Below are 26049 nucleotides of genomic sequence, written 5' to 3' on the forward strand. Positions count from 1 at the left end.
ATTTATGTGTACTCACTAAGTCCTCTGGAGGGGGCATAAAAATAGAAACTGAAGGAAGTGTCTCATCAGATGCAAAATTAGTATACCTCCCAGAGTGCAGGATGAGTCATTGCGTTTCTTTACCCTTTCCCATGAAATGACAATTCTAATAATTATTAGATACATAATATATATATTAGGGCTGTCAAAATTAACGCGTTAAGGTGGATTAATCTTTCATTACGATTAATCTGATTAAAAATGCTAATGCAGTTGACGCATCTGCTGCAACAGTGACTCTGAAAGTCTCTGCCAACGCATTTTGTGCAGTTTATCCAAGTAGAGTTAACGTTGTGCATGTGCAAATGGGCAGTTGATCCGGTAGTGACAGGCAGCAGAACCAACTGATAAAGATAGAAGATACTAAACAGTATGTTGGTCCTCTGGATGGAAATATGAGGACAAAAAACCCCCAAGATGGAACAGTTGTTTCAAGTTGTTTTGTTGAAGCTGCTGAAGGTGTTTAATAAACATGTTAAGTGCATAAATATTCCCTTCTTTCTTGAGTCTGTTCATGCAAAATGAAACGCGATTAATATAGATAAAAAATGAATGCTATTTAATCATGATTAATCGAAATTAATTCACAGCAACCCTGTGATTAATCTGATTATCCATTTTAATCATTTGACAGCATTAATATATATACTTTTTGGTCATGGTTGAGTAGATAGTGTCATATAGGTGACATGTAGTATAAAAACATAAGCATTTGATTTCATGACTTGAATTTTTTGCAATGCCATAATTCTGTGCGTAAGCATTTGGTTATAATGCTAACACAGAGAAGTGTAACAATTCCTGTCTAAAACTGAACATAAAGACAACAGCTTGCATTATAGAATCTGTAAGATCTGCAGGTACAAAGTACCAGATAGCAGTGGTATCTACAAGGTGACGGTGATGTCTAACTATACCTGTTTTGGGTTCAGTCTTGAAATCTTACATTTAAAAAAAAGAAATTAAAATAGTAACAAAGAGTAATGATCAATTTATCAAATCTATGCCATATCAGGGACTGTCCACACAATAACACTATATTTCAGTGGTATTGTTATGCCACATCTGTTGCACTTACAACAGTTCAACCTGAAATCTTAACGTACCATCAAACCATCACCTGTGTTACAGCCTCATTAACCTCAGTCATACTGAGCTGTTACAACCCTGTCGAATTTACAGAAAGATCCATCTTGATTTTAAGATTCTGCACATGTTATGGCCTCCCCCTTCCTTTTTATAAAGCAAACACATCTTGGCACAAACTCACTGGGTCTGCGGTTGTAGGGGTTGTATAATACCTATGGGGAGGATCAGTCACACACATCAGTGACCGTGACACTGAGACACTGTCACTGAAAATATCATTAAAATCATGATTAAAATGTAAACAAGTGTGGGCACATTCTCTGTAACTTATTTTAATAAACTAAATTATGGTTTGTTTTGTTTAATTGTTGTCTTTATTGTTGTAGTTTTTTTTAAAGTATGCTATATTTTCATCATGAAACAAATAAAATACATATATTTACAATATTGCTGTTCCTGTTATGATGCATTTTATGGACCTTTTGTTACACTTGCCCAGGGTCTGCACTCAAAAATCAGCTGTTTGATTTGATTTGACTAGGACTCTTGAAGAGAGGAAGAGAAATGTCTATTTAACTGTCAAATAAATAAATAAATAGCGATTGCTGAGACAGAAATTAAAATAAATTCCTGTGTTTAATGTTTAAGGTTTCACACCTACACTACATTATACAGACAAAAGTTTAGCAGTACACTGAATTCAGGTGTTTCATTACTAACAATGGCTGGGTTAAAAATAGGTGACATAATGACAAATATCATAATATGATATATTTCAATAAACAATTTGTGAAAAAGATGTTTATTCTTTTCATCTTCAGGATTAATTTTGTTTACGTTGTTGTCTACAATTACAAAATGCTTCCGCTTGTTTTTATTTAGTTTTATTCAATGTTCTTTTATTGCTTTAAATGCTCTACCACTAGATTTCTCAAAGATTTGTCACACTCATTCATGTGATAAATTCTGACCATAAATGATTATTTTAAACCATGTGTTACAAACTGTTTTCTCTCAGGAAGAAAAAACAGTCTTTAAATTTATAAGAAGTATTGAGTTTACATTTACTGCAATAATTAACAGCAACAAATGACATGAACATTAGATGAGGAAATCGGACCGATATCTTTTGTTAATATTATTAGCAGGGGCAAAAAAAGCCATAACTTGAAAATGGCTGACCTTCTTATTAAGACTCACTACTGACAAATATAAAAAATATTGGGAACAATGGGATGTTTATGTTCATCAAAGAAATCCTTGAACCTATATAATCTTATACTTATATTTGCTTATTTTGACTTTTTTTTGCCTAATTTGTCCTGAACCTGTCTGTATTGTATTTGTCTAAAGGTTGAACCTGGATGCTCTAACTGTTGCGGTCTGTTTTTTGTTTATTTGTTTGTTGTGTATACTGTAAAATTTGGATATAAAAATAAAGTATATATACATCAGCTAAAATTTACTTAGGGGGTCAAATGAGTGGCCATTTTTGTCAAAAAAAAAGTTGTAAGAAATGCATAGAACTGTGTTGAAATAATGCTAATACATTTGTGCACAGACTACTGATATTATTTGACAGTGGAAGCTATATTTTCAGAAATATTGGATTTTGAATAGCACGTGTATGTGAAAACTTTTGCTGGTGGACAGACGTGACAGTGGACGGACGTGACATTACCCATGATGATCTGGTCAGTACCAGCACTTTATTAGTAATAAACTTATATACTTACTATTGCTAATTATCCTCTTATTCATAAATGTTAATATTGTGGATCTAAAACAATAACAGCTGACACAAAAACACAAAATGTGGCAGTGGACAGATGTGACATGGTTGTTACGGATCCCATCATACTGATGCTCGGCAGCCATGTCACCGTTTCCAGAAATGATCCCTGTGCAAAAACTAGGATCAGAATTATTTATTGTATAGTTTATCATCGTACTAAAGAGTAAATAACAATATAGAATTATTATTTCTTTATAAAAATGCTTATTATTAGAAAACTGTTGATTTAAAAAGTGACGTGTGACATTCTTAATGTATGTATTTGCATAACATAAGCAGGATGGATCAGCACCATATTGCAACCTGTAAAAATAAAACTTGTGATATGTAGTGTAAGAAAAATTGGGGAATTTAAAAGAATAGAATATTTGTTTTTCAGGTAAATTCAGTTAAAATATAACTTGGCCATTTGTGACATTAGAATACAGCATTAATTGTGATGAAATTGGACATTTTTGACCTGAAAACATAGTTCATATGACCATCAACATGTTGCAACAGAACTGAAATCCTGTAAATTTGCATAACTTGCATTTACCAACACAAAGTTCCTTTGGGGATTCAGTTATATTGATTTCTTATGCACAAAGACATAAATAAGACCTCTAAGCAAATTTTAGCTGACATATATATATATATATATATATATATATATATATATATATATATATATATATATAAAGACATGAACATTTTTATCATGATGATCATATTTAAAATCAACAGGAATGGGAAGTTTTTCAAGCTGTAAGTGTGATGTGTCCCCACGATCTATCTCTTTATCTTTATTATTCCCAAGAGGCAATTTGATTTACAGCCAGCATTAAACAAACAACAGCAACTGAACATCAGTCATCCAACCACAACAAACCCCAGCACAAAAGTAATGTGATGACAGTAACATTTCTATTTATTGCATTTGTCAGTTATAGAATTGAATGATTAATAGTATAAATAAAAGAAAAACTGAATATTTCATTATATTCAAAAGCTGAAAATAAGCATAACATTATGTTCATATAGTGCACCTCACTACTACCCAGGATTACCCGGATTGATCTGAACCATATTGGGTGGCCTCAAGTCAAATAGAAAGAAATTTTTTTTTTCATGTTAATTTGATGTCAGATAAGCCTTATAATCATACAAAACATATGAACAATAATCACGCGCTACACATGTACTTAAAACCAACAAAATACTTCAAAACAGACTTTAACAGTAATTTCATAAAGAGAAAATGTGCATCTATACTTACCTTCAAATGATGAGTTCCTCACCATGCTGTCTCTGACCTGGAGGTGTTCGATAAGGTTTGATTCCAAGGCCTGGGCATTGAGGGAAGAGGGACTCAAGACATCTGAAAATCTCTTTAGGCACGTGTTTGACTCCCTCTCCCTCCCCGAGTCTTTAACCGCTTCCTTGTTTTCCCCTGTAAAACAGCAATCAACAGAAGTCAGTGGGATAACCACACAGTTCAGTCCACAGAGAGCAGATGTCCTGTGGGAGTGCAGCTCAGGGAACAATAACAACAAAACAATACTCCGACCAGCAAAGAGGCTGCACAGGATCTTACTTTTAGATAGATCTGGTGTGAAGGAGATCCTCCTTTTTATGGATTTTATTCCCTCTCCGTCTGAATCACAGTCTTGGGAACTAGATGGCTGTAACAGTAAAATTAACACAAAAAATGGTATCGATCAGATGAACCTTAAATAAAATAATCCAAATATGTATATTAATGGGTGCTTCTATGAAACTGGTCCCTAAAACCAGGACATGGAGGCTAAAAATTCAAACCAGATGTAGACTGATGTTATGAAGCAAGTTTGGAAGCACTTTCAGTCTCTTTTAAAAATAAATATTTACTGAGGTGAAAGAGAAACTATTTTTCAGATAAAACACATTTTTATATTATTTTTATACATAAATCTGCAGCTAAGAGGGTGTAAAGGGCATGAAAATTGCGCACTACAATTTTTTCGAATATCTTTTAATTCTCTGAGGTACAGTTTGGGAATCAAACTGATTATGCAAGGCAAAGTGTTTCACAAAAATGGCCGCTGTTGCAAAATCACTCACGATTTATTTGTGTTTAAATGGGCAGGTTCCACATGTAACGCAAGTGGACACGATGGTTACACACAAAACCTGGAATGACACTGTCAATTCATGAAAAACCTGCATGTCTGGATTAGAAAAACCACTAAAATCATCAAATTTAACAGTGTCTTTATATATATATATATCTATCTATATATATATATATATATATATATATATATATATATGTAATATGTATCTCAAACTTTTGTTTCCAGATCAAATGCACTGACACCTAGGCACAATTTCATTTCCCAGTTTTGGTCCTATTTTTGGTCCCAATATTTTATTAAAAATTCATAAATTTTGGGATGGCTCAAAGAAAGAGTATCATTTTTTTGTATTTATCTTAGGTTATCATTAGGTACATCAAGGGGGGAAATGGGTCTAAATTTCTCTTTTATTATTGGGTCTAAAAAGCTGGCAAAGTGTCAGGTGCCAAAATAAACCCAGTTTCATAGAAGCAGCCTAATATAGTTGTGTTAAACAGCAGTGATTAGTGAAAATACGGTAATGGTACCAGACCTTGGCAGCCTCATCTCTAAGGTTGAAGGTAAGCTCCAGGTTATTAAAGAAGTAATCTGCAAACTCTGGGTACATGTCCAGCACCTCCAGCAGATCCTCCCTCTGAATTGTGCTCAGGTCACAGTAACTCAGAGCTCGCACATCAGCATTGGATTTTCCAGGCTTGGTAAACATATGGATCATTTCTCCAAAGATGTCATTTTTTCCTAGTGCCACAAAAACACAGAATAAATCTCCTCCAAAAGTTAACTGAAAATAGGGGAAGACACATCATTACTTACAATAACGTCTAGAGCCATTTTATTCATTCATTACAGAGAGGAGTATTCCATCTGGACTTATCGAACTTCTCCACAGTAAAGAGCCTCCGACATGTTTGTTTTTATGGATAATGAAAATCAAACAGCATTTCTTCTCTGTGTAGATGTTCTCCCAAGGCTTGTACATCAGTTGTCTCTCTGTCTTTGATTTATTATTTACGCTGAGGAGTAGCTGCTAACTCAAAGCAACTTTGATGTCGGAAAGAAAGTCCGATGGTGATTGACATACTTTACTTGTTGTGTGCTTCAAAGGAAATTCTTGTGCTGATAGTGGCTATCACATAATGAAGCCAACGCTTTGCAAAAGCAGAAATTCATAAAAATTTAGTGCAAATTTCTCATCATTCCAACTAGGAGATGAGTCTTTGCTGAAAGAAGGGTTCATCTGGCAGGGGAGGACAGGTTTAGTTTAAAGGCTAACATAAAAAATGCCTTTGTTAGTCATGGGATTCACTAAATGCCAACACTGTATGCAGGGGTTCAGGAGGAAGAGATATGATATGTTGGTTGCTAGAGCGCCTTTCACAGCATGCACCGGATACCTTTCAACTGCAGAGGAAAGCCTCACACAGAGTTGTAGATCTCTCCAATCCCACTGCCATACAGCTCCCACCGCAAAGATTAAGAAAGTCATTAAAGTGCAGGGCCTTGCTGAATGCTACTTCCTCACCTGTGGAATGTTCTCTGTATCATTACAACAGAAAAATGCCTGATCACTCTGGGCAGCCTGCACCTTATTACAGGATGGTACAGGTTCGTATGTGATGACAGTAAGTAACATATAACTTTTCAGAAGCAAATTAGAGCAAAATGGTGCTGATGGCGCATTCTGTTTGTACAGTATCACATCCAAATGGGCTGATCTATGAGATCAGTGACTTTTCCTGTGTGTTTGTTAATAATGGGTTTTGTGTGATGCAGCAGCTTTTGCTAAGCTTAAACCCCATTCTGTCAGGTGCGGCTTTGCAGAGCATTCATCTCATGAATAATGGCAAGTTTAATCCAGGCTTGGCCTGTAGCACCTGGTCGTGGTTCACTCGTAAAGAAAAAGATAAATACTCATTACTCCAATATGAGCTGTGATTATTCAGTTTTGCTATATGACAGAGGAATACCATTATTTGAAATGCATAGTTGACAATTGTTTTAATTGGTCGTGTCATTTACTGCCTTTTTTATAATCCAATTTTGCAGCTTTGACTCATTTCCCTGTGCTGTCAAAAAAGTGGCAGCCCATTTCACCGTTTTACCAAACAACCTTTCATGGAGGCACTTAACAGAAACGTCAGAGTTTCAAACCTGTCACATGAACAGCCATCTTGCCAAGAGCACAGAAATGGGAGATGCCAGGCTCATTTTGCTATTCCTGTCAAAATGTGTGAACATGATGTGGTTTAGGTGGTGTAATGACTTGAAGATTTTTCTCATTTACATTATAACAGTTGCTTTTCCGATGGGCAGAGTCTTGTTTTATTTCTTTGTTAAAACAGTATGTGTCCATTCGTGAACTGCGCTGCTTATTATTCTGTTTATGACAGTAGCATTTCAATACATTTGCATTTGTCAAACATAGTGAACAGAATTGGATAATTAATGGTATTAATAATTGAAATGCTGAATATTTAATACCAATCACACGGTGGAAATAAGCATCCAGCGTATTATGTCTTTTCTAACAATGTTCTGACATGACACAAAATGTACTATGCTCAGTGTTCAAAAGAGTTTTATATCTTAAATATGCACATATGTGTTAGGATAGAAGCAAAACGTCTGGTGACACTGTCTAACAAACGTGGATTTTTTCCCACCAGTGTTTTGATACTAAATCATCAGGCAGTTTGTTTTTCTTACGTTTTTTCACTTGTCCATCAATCTGTCTCATGAATGTGTAACGTCAAAACCTTCTCCTTTTTCATTTTCAGACTTGAAAATGGCATAAGGCTCATATCTTGACGACGACATTAAACAGTCAACTCAAACATCTTTATACAAGAGTGACGTGACTTTTACGGTGGATGACAGAGGCTTTGAGAGCTATAGAGTCCAGAGCAATAATCCCAATGATAACCACAGGCAAAAGGTCAAATGTAAACCATCTACCTTATGGAAAGAGACACAAAATTGAAAAAAAAAACAAAAAAAACAAAAACACATTCTACCGGTAATGCTTTCATTTATTTTACAGTCTCTGGTACCCAAACATTTCATAAACTAAAGTCTTTCTCTCTAAATGTTTCTCCCTAAACATGCATAAGAAGTGACAGTATTTACCTAGAATGGCCACCACAATGTCATCTTTCAGGATCTCAATAGAACCACGGGAGAGAAAGTAGAGCGCAGTGAGGACATCGCCACCGTGGACCAGAGTGTCTCCAGGAGGGGCGTGAGTGGTTCTGAAGCGCATGGCCAAGGCCCTCAGGCAGCCTTTTGTGGCTCCTTGAAATGCTTTGCAATTGTGCAAAAGACTTCTGTTGAGGTGAAGGCAAATATCCGCCTGCAGACACTCGGGAAAGCCTTTTAACACCTACGGTGCAGAAAAAAATACGTGAGTGAAATGCATAAACTATCAGTTTGATATCCAACAATGAGATGTGATTTTTTACAACCCAGTGGAATGTGTGTGCAGCAGATGTGTTATGATGAATGTTCTGTTAGTAAGAGAATTTATAATTAAGCTCGACAGTAACATAGAGATGAGGACATGGGATGAAAACAAACCTATTTTAAACAGCGTAGTCATATGCATACGCATCACATATGGAAGCAAAGGATATAATTTTAGAACTGGCTAAACACAAACATACTGCACATAAGACAAGCAAAATGATTAATATCAAGGTAAAAAAGCTTATAGGAAGTTTACAAAAATACCCACCACCTGGACTTATATAACCGTCCCTAAACGAAACACAATGCACAATGCAAGCTGAGTTTTGGATTCATTTTTCTTTTTTCAATTTTAAATAGACTGAATACTGGAGCATGGAGATGGTGCATTGTGTGACAAACACATAGCACCGAGAAAATTTTTATACGCTAATCTATTCATTTAAAAGAGCTGCGGATTAAATGTTTTGATGTAGGCATGCACATTAAAGGAAGAATTTACTTTACAGTTATTAAAAAAGACTGGCAATAATCTGTAGCTACACTATCAGGCTTTATTTTTCTCCCCTTGATGAAGGGTTTTTTAATTGTGCATTTGAAAACACTGTTTACACTTACAAAGAGCAGGAAAACCTTCTGTCTGACCCTTTAATATTACAAGTTTAGGATGCTGTAACCACAAAGCATTATGTAACGCATGTATTCTTGAATAAACAGAACCGACACATTAACACGACTCACTTTAATAGACATTCATGCAGTCTTTTGAGTAAATGGAGTCATAAATGAAAGCAGTGAACTAGAACTTATTGGCTTATGTACACATAACTGCACAGATAATCTTGGACTAATTCTATAAATACTTGCACATTGGAGTCAAAAAAATCTGTTCAGATCAGCTATAAATAGCACTGTGACATAAATCTTACATGGTCGCTGTAAAGGGCTTCAGCTCCTCAATAATCATATGAAAAACTGCAATTTTTTAATGCTACTGTACAGGGTTTCTGCAGGTATCAGCAAATCTAATTTAATGCTTTTTAATGCCACTTTAAACAAATTTAATGTCCATGTCCAACTGCAGATTCAGTTTTATATATAGTTTTATGACAGTTTACCGTCGACAGGCTTTAACCAGGTTCTGAATAGTTCCTCCTCCAATCACTTCTGCTGAAACTTGCATTTTTTCCATTTTTCTGACATTTGCTAATATTCCCTCTGCTCTTTCACCACAGCATGAGCACGCTCACAGCATGTTGCATTCCAAGCATCCAGTGTTGTGACTTTATGTATCAGACATAAACAATACCCAATTAAAGGGTTCGGCCTGTCAATCATCACACTATAATTCTGATCAAAATTAGTAAATGTTTATATAATCAAAATAAATCGTGAATAATTTTTTAACACCTCTGGATATAGAATTGAATGCTTTTTAATTTTCACAAAATCTATTTAATGACTTTTAATGCTTTTTAATGAGCTGCAGAAACCCTGCTGTTCCTAGGATTTAACACATTTACATCTATTGACAGAGATGAGGTAACTGGTTTCCCATAATTATACAAGCATATGATAATTATGCACAATGTGAGTTGAAAATCAGCCATTTGTGGCATTAAAACATACAGTAAGTAAGTAAGTGTATTATATATATATATCTTCTTAACAGACTTGTTTTAGATATTTGTTATAATCTGTAACACATTGGACAACATTAATAAAAGAAATAGAAATATGTACCTCCTGCTCTTACCAATGAAGATCCAAATGAAAGGCAGACAAGAAAAGGAAAGTACTTTTTAGAATTTTGCAAAAACTTTAACTTTCAATGAGTTTGATTGTATTGATCTGATTGTTGTTATTTACCGTGTTCATGTCGATGCCGTTAGTGTAGGTCCATGAGTGTTGGAAGTACTCCTCCAGCCTCTGTCTCAGCGGGTTGGGAATTTGGTGAAAGCGGATAAACTCCTTAACACGTAACATTTGAGCATGGTAACGTGCTGTCCCCGAGTACAACCTCTGGATGATGGCAGAGACGTTACCAAATATGCTGGCATACATGAGAGCTGGAATATAAAGAATAAATAATATATGAATCAAATACTGTGGACTAGTGGAGAGAAGTAAAAAAAAAAAAGTGATAAAATGACTGAATAAAGTTCTCAACACTAAAAGAAACACATGCTTAAAAATACCTCAACATACTCACAGCCAATCAACATAACACAGATGGAAAAAATCTTCTCTGAGTTGGTGTTTGGGGAAACATTTCCAAAGCCCACACTGGTCAAGCTGCTGAAGGTGAAGTAAAGTGCTGTGACATACTTGTCCTTGATAGAGGGACCAGAGCTGGGATCGCTGTAGTTGTATCTCTTTCCTATGGACACGCCCAGATTGTCTAGCCAGCCAATCTTGTGCTCCAAGTAGGGCTTCTCCACGTTGCCAATGGCGTACCATATACAGGCTAACCAGTGGGCGATTAGAGCGAAGATGCACATGAGCAACATGAGGACTGCAGCTCCGTACTCAGAGTAACGATCCAGCTTCCTGGCAACTCGCACCAATCGCAGGAGTCTCGCCGTCTTCAACAGGCCAATCAGTGTGGTAGTCTAAACAAAATGTAAATATGGGAGCTTTACAACTCACAGCAGAAATACACTCAGGCTTAATATATCAGCATAGAACAAGTTTCATCTCTTCTTAAAAACACAGTTTTATTTGTGGCGTATCACACACAGTTCTCCCCCACTCTGGCATGTTCTCTTGGTAACAGCAGTTCTAGAGCTGTGACAAATCACAAGATTCACTTCACAAACTGTCACAAATCTCATGTTTCAAGCTAAAATAAATAGATAAAGCCTCGTTTTTAAGACATTACAGGCAGTCACATTCAAGTAAAGGATGGTTGTGAGTTTAATTCTGCAGACTCTAACTCATCTCTAGCCATTATTCCTATTAGTTGATCATCAATCTATCGAATGACTGAATGTTCTTTATGTGAAATTAATCTGAATACGTGAGGAAGACTCTCAAAATAAGCCTCAGTTAGTGTTTCATATAATATTAGTTTTCTAAAGACTTAAAATCAGTTATCATTTTGTCATTATCATTATTTTCAACGTCTCTACTGCAAGTTATACGTATATATATATATATAGACCTTCCAAAACACAGATGATACTTTCCACTACAGCAAGAAGCTCATAGTCTGAGTTAGAATAAATGATTCCTAATTAATGAATCATTTATGGTTATTAAAGGTCAGAAAACAGTAGAAATGTCACAGTTTACTAAAGTCCATGTTGACATTTGGAAATATTGACTTTGTTTCCCTTGGTTGACTCTATATAAAATACAATCAATAAAACTGGACAGAAAATGTACATTTTTCGCTCTGTGTTTCAACATGCCTGATGATATTGGATTATTGAAATTCTACTTTTGGATACAGATTATACAGATACAGATACAGATTATGTTAGACCTTCCCACACCAAACTTCAGATTGTTTTCTGATTCATATTCTGTCTTTTCTATGATTTTGTCATCACATGAACTCTACCTCTGCATTGTTTTTACATGAACTTGCAGCTTTTTTTTTTTTTTTTTAAATTGCTGCTGTTATAGTTTAATCCAATTCCATTTTCTTGTCAGTTTGTCTGTTTAGCTGATCTGATTTTCATTACACTTAGTTTTGCTCACACTCTCTTACAGTTTGCTGCTTATGTAAACTGGAAACTGTGGGTATGTATTTAAAGTGTACATACCAACAATTTCACAGAAAAGCTTTAATAAATGTTACTTCAATGGAAAAAATATTAAAAAAAAAAAAATAACCCTGATTAAACATTCAAAACAAAACACAAAAACCTTGCCATAGCACATTGCATTGTACAGTCTAATGAAAGCTAATGTAAGTTACAAGTGTTCAACGCACCTGCGCTAAAAATGACATAATACACCAGAACAGCACAAAAGACCCCCTCCCCTCCTGTTTTCCTCTGTTTCTCACTAACGGCAGCAAAACTGAAGGAGTTCAAGTTAGGACAAAGCACTCAACCTCTTCCCCACCGTTCACATCAAACCACTTGAAAATAATTCCTCTAATTATTATTAACAATACACTGCATGGTGCGTACAACCTCTGTACGTCCAAATTCCTGGTGACACTGGCTTGTTTTGACAGCCGCATGACATTGATTGAAATTTATTTTAACTATATTTCCTGCTTTAATCAAAAGGTTTACTCAGGAGCTTGTAGGTTAAAACCATGGTATTAAGCTGCTAAATGAATGGGGGCCTTGTGAAAACCATCTGTCACTATCTCAGCTGCTTTTATTTTCTGAATGAGAATAAATGTGAATGGGAGTAAGTTGAAAATGTAAACACATGCAATGTCATAATGTAATGAAAAGACATAATATCCTATTTACAGATGTGACTGCTATTATGCAATTTGAGATAATAATAATAATACATGTATTTATAATGTATAACAATTTCTGTAATAGGTTTAATATTCATGGATTGCATGGATATTACCAAAAAAAAAAAAAAAAAAGATACCATATTTTACCAGAGCTATTTTTCTGATTTATTTGCTGCCCTTTTATTTGAGAATTCTTTGTGATTTGTCGTCTCTGGCTGAACTGACTCAGCAGTAGCCATTGCAGAGCCAGTGGAAAAGATGATTATGGTTTATAATCAGGAGATTTTCTGGTGTAATGGAGTTCCTACAGAGCACGATAAAGCAGCGAAGTGGATCCAGAGGCTGAGGGGACATATCCTACCAACAAACAAGCCAGCAGGCCTGGCAGACCGCCTACCAATGGTCATCTCACATCTGCATGTAAGCTGTGCACACCGCCCTGTTGGCCTGCTCCTCACATAAATGCATCATTGATTGCCATTTGGTAAGCCATTAATCCGTGTAAATGGATTCTAGAATGAGAACCATTCAAAAAAAAAGAAAAAAAAAGAAAAAAAAAAACATGCAATTTAAAGTAATCCTTTCAGAGCCGAGACAGAAAGATTCAGGCTGTAAGTAGTGGCCCAGGGGCACAAGTCTGGGCTTAGTAAATGGATAACAGGGCAAGCATGGCTACGACCAGTGATGTGCAGTAAAGCTTCCTGGGAAAGAAAAAAAAGGTAACATACATACATTAGAGAAAACATACCTCATCCGATCCTGAGCCAAAGATAAGGAGGTCAAAGGGGATGGCTGCCACCATGTCTATAAGGAACCAGCCTTTAAAATAATGGATTGCTATTTTAGCGGGATGGCTGACCACCTCCTCATTCAGGTTCACGTAAGTGGTCCTGAAGTTTATAAGAATGTCAATGATGAACATGATGTCCACGATTAAATCCACCACATTAAGAGGGCTACAGGAGTATCCACATTCACGCCTCTTCTGCTCCTCTTGGTCATTGAGAAGAAAAGCAGCCGAGTATGGAGTGAGGATTGCCGTGTAGATAACCAGCAGCAGGATCAGCCAGTCCCACACGGCTTTAAAAGGGCTGTAGTGGAGGATGGTGAACTTGTCAATGCGGGCCGTCTGGAGTTTGTACTCAGGCAAAACATCAGCTCCAAGTGACAGAACCTGGAGGAGATGTAAAAGAAGTAACATTTAATTTTGCGATACTACATCAAACACCGCTTCACCTAATTCTTCTAATAATAACAATAATAATAATAATAATAATAATAATAATAATAATAATAATAACAATAATGGATTGGATTTATGTAGCGCTTTTCTAGACACCTAAAGCGCTTTACATTATTGACCCATTATTCATTCGCTCTCACATTCCCCCTCTGGTGGTCTTATAATTGTTGCTAAAGACCACCAGGTATTCACCCAGATTAAGTACTTGAGAGACTGATTTGACAGAAGCTAATATAAGTGCTCTGCAGTCAAACGGTATTAGGTTTGACTCTAGTATGACAAGAAGATTGCTTATGTCCTAGAATCATGAATAATGTGATTGCCACTGACTTGCTCCACATTTGTAAGGGGTACGTTCTGTGCTTGGTAAAATCCGTACATACTTTACCTTATGAACCACGGGTGTCAAACTCAATTTAGTTCAGTTCCACATTCAGTTAAATTTGATCTGAAGTGCGCTGAACCAGTAAAATTATAATATAATAATATATAAATAATGTCAACTCCAAAATTTTTTCTGTTTTAGAGCAAAAAAAGTAAAATTACATTATGAAAATGTCTGCATCTATAAACTATCCTTTCAAACAATGTGAATAACATGAACAAACTGAAAAAAATGTGTAATTTTAACAATATTCTGCCTCAGTTTATCATTTACACATGTACATTATAACTTACAGATCACAGTGGATCTACAAATACACAAAATGTTTAGTAACAGGTGGAATATTATTAAAATTGCACTTACTTCTCTTAAGACATTTCAGCTTGTTCGTATTTGTTCAGGTTATTCAGATATTTTTGCAATATTATACTTTAAGTGTAAATACATGAAAACATTTACATTTACAAAGAGAACAATTTGGAGTTGTGAGTATTTATAGGTTATTATGACCCACTTTAGATTGAATTAGTCTGAATGTGGAACCTGAACTAAAATGATTGCTAACATCTTTTTTTGCATTTCACAAATTCATCCCAAGGGCCGGATTGGACCCTTTGGTGGGCCAGATTTGGCCCCCGGGCCGCATGTTTGACACCTGTGCTATGAACAATCATCTGTCACCAACAAACATTTGATTGGTTGAGAGGTATGTTTGCGTAGAGTCCTGCTGAGCAAACATGCGCTTTAGTTTCATCATGTAGTATGAATGAACTCTTTGTGGAAGGTAAATTATTTAGTGTTTTCAGTAGGACCAAGCTATCCCCTGTTTCTTGCATAATTAGCTTTGGCAGACACACACACACACACACATGCACACAGAGGACAGAAAACTGTGCAGGAATGAGCACAAGGGCAGGGGGTCTCTGTTCATTTCAGCACATTCCCTTATCTTCAACACATGAATTATAGATTGCCCCATGGTAGCAGTCAGGAAGTAGATGCGGTGTTCACATCTCAGTAGTGTCTCCAACTCCAAAGTAAAGGCAGCAGGGAGGTAGAGCGTTTAATCATCATGATGGTTGGTCTTCATTTATGAATGAGAAAGCTCTGTTGAAAAAAAGTTTCAGTGCAATTCTCCTGTGCTTGCTTGCTTGCTTGACCTGCCTACAGATACATGTGTTTCTTAAAGCTGTGTGACCTGTCAGAATTTGTCAGGATGATTCAAGTGAGTCCGAAAATACACCGCGGTGTATTGTGCCTTTTTTATTTATAACCCCAAGTTCCATACAAATCTTTAAAAATACAATAGAAATGAAAAGGTATTCATTAATTCACTGGAACATTCTTTTAACTGACAAAAATGCACAAAAAGATGCACTCACCAGTCAAACTATATTTTGAAAATATATTTTTGAGAAACTAGATTTTGATGTCTGCAACACACTGGGACTGAGGAACTTATACAACATAACACTGTAATGGAAATTCTACAATAAGGGGACCATGACTGAGAATAAAAAGAGCATCCATCAAAGACAAGCATGGATGGTTAGATGGATAGTGAAGGATAATATTCATTCACTCATCCAGCTGAGTCTTCAACAGGGTCTCGGGGAGTTGGGGTACACTCTGGATGTGCCACCAGCTCATTGCATAGCTGACATATGCAGAAAAACAACTGTTCACTCTCACATTCACACCTATGAGGGATTTAGATCAACCAAACAACCTATTTAGTAGGGGTGTGTATTGGAAAGATTCAGGCGATGCGATACAAATCACAATACTAGGATCACGATATGATATATCACGATATATCATGATACTGTTAAAAAGGCAATTTTTTGTTTGGTTCTTTTTTTAAAGATTATTTCCTAGAAGAACTGAATAACACCAGAAATATGTACAAATATTAAACACATTTTTATTTGATCACAACACGATCTAATGCTATATCACAACAATTTTACTGTGTTAAAATTTAAATTATGTTTTAAAGACATTACAGGTTAAGATCCTGTTCAAATGTTCATACTCTATTAGTTCAGAACTAACATCAGAATATTATTTTTGTGCAATCCCGACAAAGGAACCAACATTATTTAATAAAAGAGTGTTAAATAATAATAAATAAGATATAAACAATAAAGAAAAACAAAAATGAACCTCCGTCATATCTGCATTTGAATAAATACCTAAAAATATCGATACAGTGCTTTTTAATATCGATACGGTATTGTGAAATGAAATATTGCGATATGTTGCAGAAGCGATATTTTCTAACACCCCTACTATTAAGGTGCATGTGTTTTGGACAGTGGGACCTGGAGAGAACCCACACAGACTAAGTCCACACAGAAAGGCCCAATCCAAGATAGTGTAATAGTAAATAGGAGCTTCTATGAAACTGGGTTCATTTTGGTATCTGGCACTTAACCAGTTTTTTAGACCCAATAATAAAAGAGAAATTTAGACATATTTCCCCCAAGGATATACCTAATGATGACCTCAAATAAATGCAAAAAAAATTATACTCTTGCTCTGAGCCATCCCAAAATTAATGAATTTTTAATACAATATTGGGGCCAAAAATAGGACCAAAATTGGGACAGGAAAAGCTACCTAGGTGTCAGTGCATTTTATCTGGAAAACAAATAAAATGGTATTATACAATGTTATAAATAAAGGCACTGTTAAATTTGTTGATCCTAGTGGTTTTTCTAATCCAGACATGCAGGTTTTTCACAAATCAGCAGTCTCATTCCAGGTTTCATGTGTAATCCATTGTGTCCACTACTTGCTGAACCTGCCCATTTAAACACAAATAAATCGCGAGTGATTTTGCAAATGTGGTCATTTTTGTGAAACCCTCTGCCTTGCATAATCAGTTTGATTTTTAAAATGTACCTGTGAGAGAATGAAAAGATACTCAAAAAAATAGCAGCGCATAATTTTTGTGTCCTTTTTACCGTGTTACATGCAGATTTTTGTATAAAAATAATATAAAATGTGTTTTATCTTAAAAATAGTTTCTCTTTTATCTCAGTAAATATCTATTTTTAAAATAGACCCAAAGTGCTTCCAAACTTGCTTCATAACATTAGTCTACATCTGGTTTGAATTTTTTTAATTTTTAGCCCCTCTGTCCAGTTTTTAGGTTCCAGTTTCACAGAAATACCCATATATAATGTTGAGCAGATTTGAGGAGTCCAAGTGTGTAACCATAGTTGAATGTGCGGGACTTCCAAGCCCTCAAAAGACATGAGAAAAAAATCCTACTGCTCTGAGGAATATAGTTAGAGTTCTTTAAAAAAAAAACATTGACAGATTTATCCACTGCAAATGCAACCTGAGACTCTTATGGAAGGAGGATGCCTTTTATCAATTCTGTGTAGAACAATGCAGAGTTATGTTAACTGATGTACAGTGAACTTCTCTCTAAAAATACTAAACCAATAATATTTTTCCAGCACTCATCCCAGGTTCATCTCTCTTACTTGGAACCTCTAATAAATGATCTGGTGGACCATCTTCATTTTTCTCCCTCCGTTAATAAGTTCTCAGGGTGAATAGAGGGCTTTGATTGACAGGTCTATATGACAGCTCACTTGCCTGCTGAGTTAGACTTTCTGAGTTCCAGTTCATTTTATAAAATCCATTGTTTCCTCATAAATGGTGTACCTTTCTGAGCAGGACAAGGCCAGACTTCATTCTGCATGATTCCTATTGTATGGACAATAGGACTATTGCACAAAAAAGTGTCATCCACGACTCTGTGATAGTTAAACATTAAACAAAAAGGACAGGAGATGTAATACAGTGGTAAACATGCTTCTGTCACAACTTTTCTGAGTGTGTTGCAAATACCAGACTGAACATTTACAAAGTGAAATTACACTGGTCAGTGAAAACCCTTTAAATGTTCAAGTGAATTAACAAATGATAGCTGTTGTTTATTGTGTATTAGAAAATGTCCAAACTTTGATGGAAAGTAGGTCTGTATATTATATCAGATGATTTAGGATATTTTAACATGTTGGTCTGACCTGTGTTAGTCTAATCTTATGTTATGTGATAGTAATTGCTGACCCTCTGGATTATCACTGAGCAAAAAAAAAAATCCCTGCAAACATCCAGTATTCACTTTGATTTTTTAGGTAAAATGGTGTTTTTTAAATGGTAATGAGTATTAATGTTACCTTTCAGATTACTGTATGACTTCTTGACAGTGTAATCCCAATTAGTATAAAATGTGATATTAAACAAAGTAAAACATAATGACTCACCTGTGTCACCTTTTCTGTTACATTGTGGGTTCTGTCTTTGACCTTTGGTGCTATGATGGGTTTCTCAGATGTTGGCGGAGAATGAGTCTTCTTATCAGTCCCCTCAGAGAAGTTAAGTGCAATCAGGGGGATCTTGTTGATGGTGCTATACTTATTGATGTTCGAGTCAGAGGTAGAGCCAAGCAGGCTGGACTTTACATGATTAAAAGGCCCTGGTGGTTTGAAACAAATGACAGTCAGCACAGAATATAACAATATTTTGTTCATTAGTGCCACATATTACTAACAAATAGAAGCTGACATTTATTTAAGGATCAATAGAAGTTAAGTCACAATCCACCATCCTTTGACTTTAACAATTTTACTCACTCAAGTATGTCAATATTTTTATACTGACATGCTTAGCCACATACATGGGGTGACACTGATATATATGTATATAGATATATATATCAATATTTCTCAGGCAGTGTATGATATATTTTCATTACATTATGAAGTATATGAATAAAATGCAATACAGATCAACCATCTTGTGTAGCATATAACAAACTAGATACTTGCAACTGAGCCTGCCTGTACTTACAGCCTTAAATTGGAACCAATTAAATATTTAGATTGATTCCTGTAGCACTTCTGTTTTCATCACACATGTAATGTGACACATGTAACAGAATCGTAAACTAGATCATTTGCCTTTCTTTTTAAAGATTTTAATGCCAATGCCATCAGTGGCAATAATGAACTTGTAAGGACTGAGTAAGACATTCTCAAACCTGAGCTTATGTTCATATTTGTGCAGCTACACATTCATGTTTTCCGTTGCCCACACATACAGTACTTTATGCTAAATGGCATAGCTGTAAACAACAATTTACAGAGCTAGTACAGTATCACAATGCAAAGCCTTATTGTCATGCATTGTTATTTAAAGGCAATGCTCGATGACAGCAAATACAAGGCTTACGTGCTTACATTATATGGTTTTATGGACTGCAGCAGAAAATGACCACATTGGTCTAAGTGTATAACCATTTCCCATAATTAAGTGCAGTAAGCCCACTTAGCCCATCCACAAAGAGTGGATCTGTGATGACCATTTATGCTGATTGCCTTGCATGAATGTCATGCTTCAAAATAGCATTGAGCCACATCATTACCTCTGACATTGTCTAAAGGCAGCAATCGTGGACAGACCAAATAAAGGAGAAACAGAACATTCATATTGTAATACATATTATATTGGGACATTTTTCACAAAAAAATCACACAGGTTCAACAGCAAAGTCAAGTGTAATGTAAAACAAAACTGAGCAAAATTGATGTGAATTTTAATGCAACATTAAATCATTTATAATATGATAATGCACTACTTGAACCATGACTTTAACTTGCACACTGCAGTACCTACATACCTTCACTTGTATGACGATCCCTGAATACAGTTTTAGAATTGGAGCTGTAGCCCTCAATTTCATGGACAGATGAGGCTCGCCTCATGCTGCTAATGCTGCCTCGGGGGAAGGTGTTTGACAGGGAGGTAGAGGACTGGTGTGGCTCTGTCTGGTAAAGCTTGTCCCAGGCGTGTTTCGGAGATGACTGGCCAAGCGGTTCAGGGCCCGTGCTTGCTTGGGAAGAGTGGTGGCTGGAGCTTATGAGGGCATGTGTGTCATTAGCCTCAATGGGACTGCAAATGCTCTTAGTGGGTGAGGGGAAACTCTGCAGGGCCACCGAGTCCTCATTCTCTTTGGGTGAGTCCACCATCACAGCATCTGGGTCCTCTTGTGGAAGTGATTGCTTGTTGGTATTCATTAAGCTCAAAGCTGCCTGGCGGAAGCGGAAGAATCTGCTCCTCCCTGTACATTCAAAGAAAAAGAAGCTGTTACTCGGTGCTGAGAAATAAAAACCAACAATAATCAGAAAGTATCTAAACAGTTTTCTTCAGTCAAAATCTATGTTGAAAAGTGGAAAACATCACAGTCCTCACAGCTTCACCTTTGGACGACTTCATTAAAACCACAGAAGACTTCATATTGGATTGACAATTGGCATTTTCATTTCTAGATCTTCTGGTGATTCACCTCCTCCTCAGTGCATGCAATTCACAATGCACAAAAACAAACAGGTTGTACTTGAGTACAAGGCTGTAACATGAATACATTTTCTTCCGCTAATATCCTTCTTTCTATGCAGTATTACCCCCAGTCATGTGTGCCAATTATTTAGTCTGAGGCTTTCTATTTTATTCTTAATAAAACAGGTTTTGTTTAAAAGCTCCATTTTGCTCCAGTGTTTTAAATAATTGCTCTCTTAGGAGATCAGTGCACCAAAACCCAAAACAGGGATAAAAAGGACTTCTGATTGAACACCATTTAATCTTATTTCTTTGCCCAAAACCAATAAAAACACACAGATTTCAGATGTCTTTTTGTGACAAATACCTACATTTTGCACACAGATATACTTTCAGAATGTACACTTCACGTGCATTAATGGGCTCTTGGGAGAAGATGACAGTTTTGGCTCATAAACAATAGCAGAGGGTGAAAGTGAACCCTGCTTCACTCGTGAGACAGCCATCCCTCAGCACCCTCCTTACATAACGTCATTGCCATCTGTTTCCATTCTCTGGCCAAATGTGCTGATGTTACAACTATAGCAGCTTACAAAAGAGGCATAACACTCAACAAGTTTCCTGGAGAGGAACCTAATGACATCCTGAGCTGGCAGGAGATATGGACAACCTTCCTGAGTCTTCTCTGCAGGGAACTAGTGTCATTGGTAATGCTTATGTTCTAACTACGTAAAGTGTTTTACAGTGGAAAAGTTGAGCTCAAGTCAACCTAAAAAAAAGGGAGTTTCCTGATATAGTGGTTAAAGAATACACAGGATACTTATTGTGAGCAGAAACACTTCAGTACCAATGATAATAACTTAACACCAGTACTTTCTATGACATTATCATGGTTACACAAACTCTAACATTTAATTAATATTTTATTTTTAAACATGTTACCCACCAGTAATATACTATCAGTTACAGTTTCATATTTTGCTGAGGTAAACTTTAACTGAAATGACATTTGGTCTGGTATTTCATTGTTCCATTACTATAATACTACACTGTTGCCCATAAATTTGGAATCATTTTGTTTTCACACATACCCCTCTTTCTATTCCTGTTCATACACATCAGTAATCACCTATGACCAGGTGCAGTGATTACATACTGAGTCCCAATTGCACTTTATCTATCAAGAATAAAGCATATTGTCACAATGCTTTCATGAGAAGAGGTAAAAGCAATTTATTCTAACTTTATGGGCAGCAGTGTGTAATGTGGCAATGTAATTTTTTTTAATAAGGTCAACAACAAAAGCAGTAAAATTAAGTTACATGTAAAATTAAGATATTTTCCTAAATGTCATATTTGCTATTAAGTAGAAATAATGAAAATAGGGAAAAAAGGAGAGTGGTCTGGCACTATGATTTACAGCAAGAAACAGGTTAGTAACCAAAAAATCTACTTTTAGACAAAGACTTTATCATGATTAACTCTTTTGGAAAATCACAGCCTGGAAAATTGCCGTTCCAGTCCAACACAGCAGCAGTTAAACACCAGGAATATCTCAGTAAGGAATTAGTTCTGGGTGACATATCAGAGGTGGTGCTGGAATATCTGATGGGTTTTCTGGGAACGGGCATTTGGGATCCAGCTGACGCAGCACAATATTTTTGTTTTATCAAGATTTTTTCTCTCAAACATATATATATATATATATCTATATATCTATATCTATATATATATATATATCTATATATATATATATATATATATATATATATATGTATATCAATCAATCAATCGCAGGGTTGCTGTGGATTAATTTCAATTAATCACGATTAAATACCATAAATTTGTAATCTATATTCATCGTGTTTCAATTTGCTTGAGCAAAGACACTCAAGAAAGAAGGGAATATATATGCACTAAATGTGTTTATTAAACACCTTTGACAGTTTCAATAAAACAACTTGAAACGACTGTTCCTTCTTGGGTTTTGTCCTCATATTTCCATCCAGAGGGCCAACATGCTGTTTAGTGTCTTCCATCTTTATTGTTTGGTTGTGCTGCCGGCCACTACCAGATCAACTGCCCAAGCACAACGGTAACTCTACTTGGAGAAACTGCCTGAAATGTGTTGGCAGAGACATTCACAGTCATTCTGTGCTGCAGATGAGTTGATTGCGTTTAAATTCTTAATCAGATTAATCAAGATGATGGATTAATCCACGTTAACATGTTAATCTATCTATCTATCTATCTATCTATCTATCTATCTATCTATCTATCTATCTATCTATCTATCTATCTATCTATCTATCTATCTATCTATCTATCTATCTATCTATCTATCTATCTATCTATCTATCTATCTACACACACACACACACACACACACACACACACACATATATATATATATATATATATATATATATATATAAGAAAAGCAAATGAATAGGCAAATCTATAGAAATTATTACAAAATGAAAGGCAGGTATTGAAGCTTTTTTTGCCTCATTTAATACGCCTCTATATGGGAACCATTAGTTATACAAAGCACACCAAGACAGTACTGGATTTCTTGCCACATCATAGCCTCATCAGTGGTTTCGATGGCATCAGTGATCTTTTGCTTTAGGTCCTTGATGTCCCGTATCTTTGTTCAGTACACAATATCTTTAACATAACCCCATAGAAAGAAATCCAGGGGAGTGATATCTGGTGAACGAGGTGTCCAGGGAATTAGGCAATCCCTTCCAATCCATCGGTCTGGAAATGTTTGATTTATGAACCCACCAACATGCAGTCCCCAATGTGGTGGTGCACCATCTACTGGAAAATGATGGTTGGTTGAAGGTCATCCAGTTGTGGTGCCACATGTTCAACCAAAAGGTCATGGTAAACATTTGTAGTAATTGAGCTCTCATTGAAGAAAAATGGACCAATGAGTCAATTCCAAATGATCCCACAATGTGATTAAAAACCCTGAAAACCACTGAGTACATAGAACACATCTAACTAACGTATCTCATCAATTGCTTTCGTAAATTTTTTTTTTTACTTGTAAAGACACTTTCTGGACACCCTGCACAACCAAATCAAAGTCCCTACTACATTTTATACCGTATTTGCATTGAGCTTTTCACAACCAGAGAAGTAGCCTAAACCAAAACATAACTAGTCATAAACCGTGATGGGGCATAGGATCTAAAGTAGTGTATACTCATTCATTGAGGATCAGTGACCTGTTATCACTCAAACAGAGAAAATAGTTTCACGAGACTGGATTAGTTCAGCCTCCATGGGGAGTATAATATTGGCAGCTTATTTTCCATTTAATACCACACACTTTAAGGCTTTTAGTTGCTGTGTGCAGTTACTTTTCAATTTACAGCGAAGTACAGTGCACTCTATAATGGATTAGATCTATTACATGAGATGGCTTGCATTTATTTATTTGTCCTCACTTGGAAAAATGCAGTGGAAACTTGCTTTATGTTGTTTTTTTTTTATTATTACAACAATCACAGACAGCACAGTTTTAAATTATATCTAAATTATTGAGATGTATATTTAGTTTCCGTTTAGACCTTACATTAAATTAAAATAACAAATGACTGTTACAATGCTGGAAATGTTGGAATGCCAAAAATAATTATCATTATTAATATTAGTATTTATATTTTATATACTACACCATATTTCAAATACTTTAAAAACATTTTGGAATTTTTTTTTAAATTTTTCAGTCTTCAAATACATTATGGAATAACATTAAATATATGATATTAGCAACATTGAATGGTTTGTGTTATCTTAGCTTGTTTGACATACTTTTTCTGGCATCAAGTTACATAATAACTTTAGGTAAAACTTCTGAAAGTATTGTATATCAAAAAAATGTGGTCATCTTTAATATAAAAATCATACTAAATGGTCTTATTGGTCTTATTTAAAGTCAATATCTTGTAGATTCTTCATCATATTTTTCAGTTAATGTATATTGAGGAAGACAGTAAAGGTTAAGGAAGGGGAAGAAAAAAGAAAACAACAACTGCCAAACAGGAGTCCATCAAACACATGTGATCACAGGTCTGTGACATGATGATTCGGGCCTGACCAGATGAACTGGTAAACTGGTTTTAATTTCCATACCATATGAATTTTTCATATGCTGTCGTACCATAGTACAAGCTGAAACAACAGCTGTAACACTTCAATAGGCAGCGAATTATCGAATATTGTTTTCCACTAGAAACACTACAGGGCTGAGTGCAGAATGCTTTGAGAGGGGGCCCCCTTCTATTAACTGTGTATACCCTTCTTAGTTCCGCTCATAACCTTGTAACACAACAACTGAATACCCACAACTTGCTGTCTTTGCAGGATTACCATCCTTTAACTTTCCACAGATACAGGGCCAACACACAAGATTTGGTCCTGGGAAAAGGAAACTGTTGGTGTTACAGTTGTTGGGGTGTCTTTTTATTTTTAAGTTTTGTTTTTGCTATGTTGCAGCTTGCACTTTTTTTTTTCATTCGGCAACTGTTTCAAAAAGTCATGTCAGAGAAACTACAATAGAAGTTCCAAGTTTAATGGAAGTTGCTGCATTGTAAAATGTATGAGTAAAAGCAAGTCTCTGAAAGAGCACAGTTTTTCTGCAGAGTAATTTAAAATTATTGACCCTGATTTGAGACTTGAGGGCATGTTGAAGTTTTTGACTGTGTGTCTGCTGTATGTGGCAGCTCTGGGAAAGAGGGATTACTCACCTCCGGGCTCAATATGGGGCTAGTTGCGGTGACACCTTGCAGGCTTATAGCCTGCTGTCAACACAGGATTATAATTAGTCCCTGAATGTCCAAGTATCACTCTCCGGGCTGTTACTCTAATATACTGCACTGGACCATGTATTTGTTAGCTGAAAGAGGGCAACACAACGTATATAATATGCAAAGAATAGGTAGAAGGATCTCCAGTAGAACATAAATACAATACATAAAATCATATGGAGGTTTTAATTTTTTGTATGGTATACATGTTTTATTTACTGCTATATTGTTGTACAGGAGAAACAGCTTCAAAATGCAGTAAATTAGACACTGGTTACCCATAGCAGTGCTACAGAGAAAGAGTGTATGGAGAGAGGACCATACC

General features: G+C 35.8%; 1 protein-coding gene across 1 annotated transcript in view; it reads right to left on the bottom strand.

The window, feature by feature from the left end:
- kcnh7 (potassium voltage-gated channel subfamily H member 7) overlaps positions 1–26049 on the bottom strand; it is a 51505-nt gene that overhangs the window by 11184 nt on the left and 14272 nt on the right. The window contains exons 4-12 of the mRNA XM_030124547.1: positions 20243–20683; positions 18828–19039; positions 13662–14087; positions 10694–11093; positions 10350–10550; positions 8146–8400; positions 5552–5757; positions 4500–4587; positions 4182–4355 (exon numbers count right to left, since the gene is read on the bottom strand). Coding sequence (XP_029980407.1) covers positions 4182–4355; positions 4500–4587; positions 5552–5757; positions 8146–8400; positions 10350–10550; positions 10694–11093; positions 13662–14087; positions 18828–19039; positions 20243–20683 — 2403 coding nt within the window. The remainder of the gene's footprint in view (positions 1–4181; positions 4356–4499; positions 4588–5551; positions 5758–8145; positions 8401–10349; positions 10551–10693; positions 11094–13661; positions 14088–18827; positions 19040–20242; positions 20684–26049) is intronic.

The sequence above is a fragment of the Sphaeramia orbicularis genome, chromosome 21, assembly GCF_902148855.1.
Source record: "Sphaeramia orbicularis chromosome 21, fSphaOr1.1, whole genome shotgun sequence".
Classification (NCBI taxonomy): Eukaryota; Metazoa; Chordata; class Actinopteri; order Kurtiformes; family Apogonidae; genus Sphaeramia; species Sphaeramia orbicularis.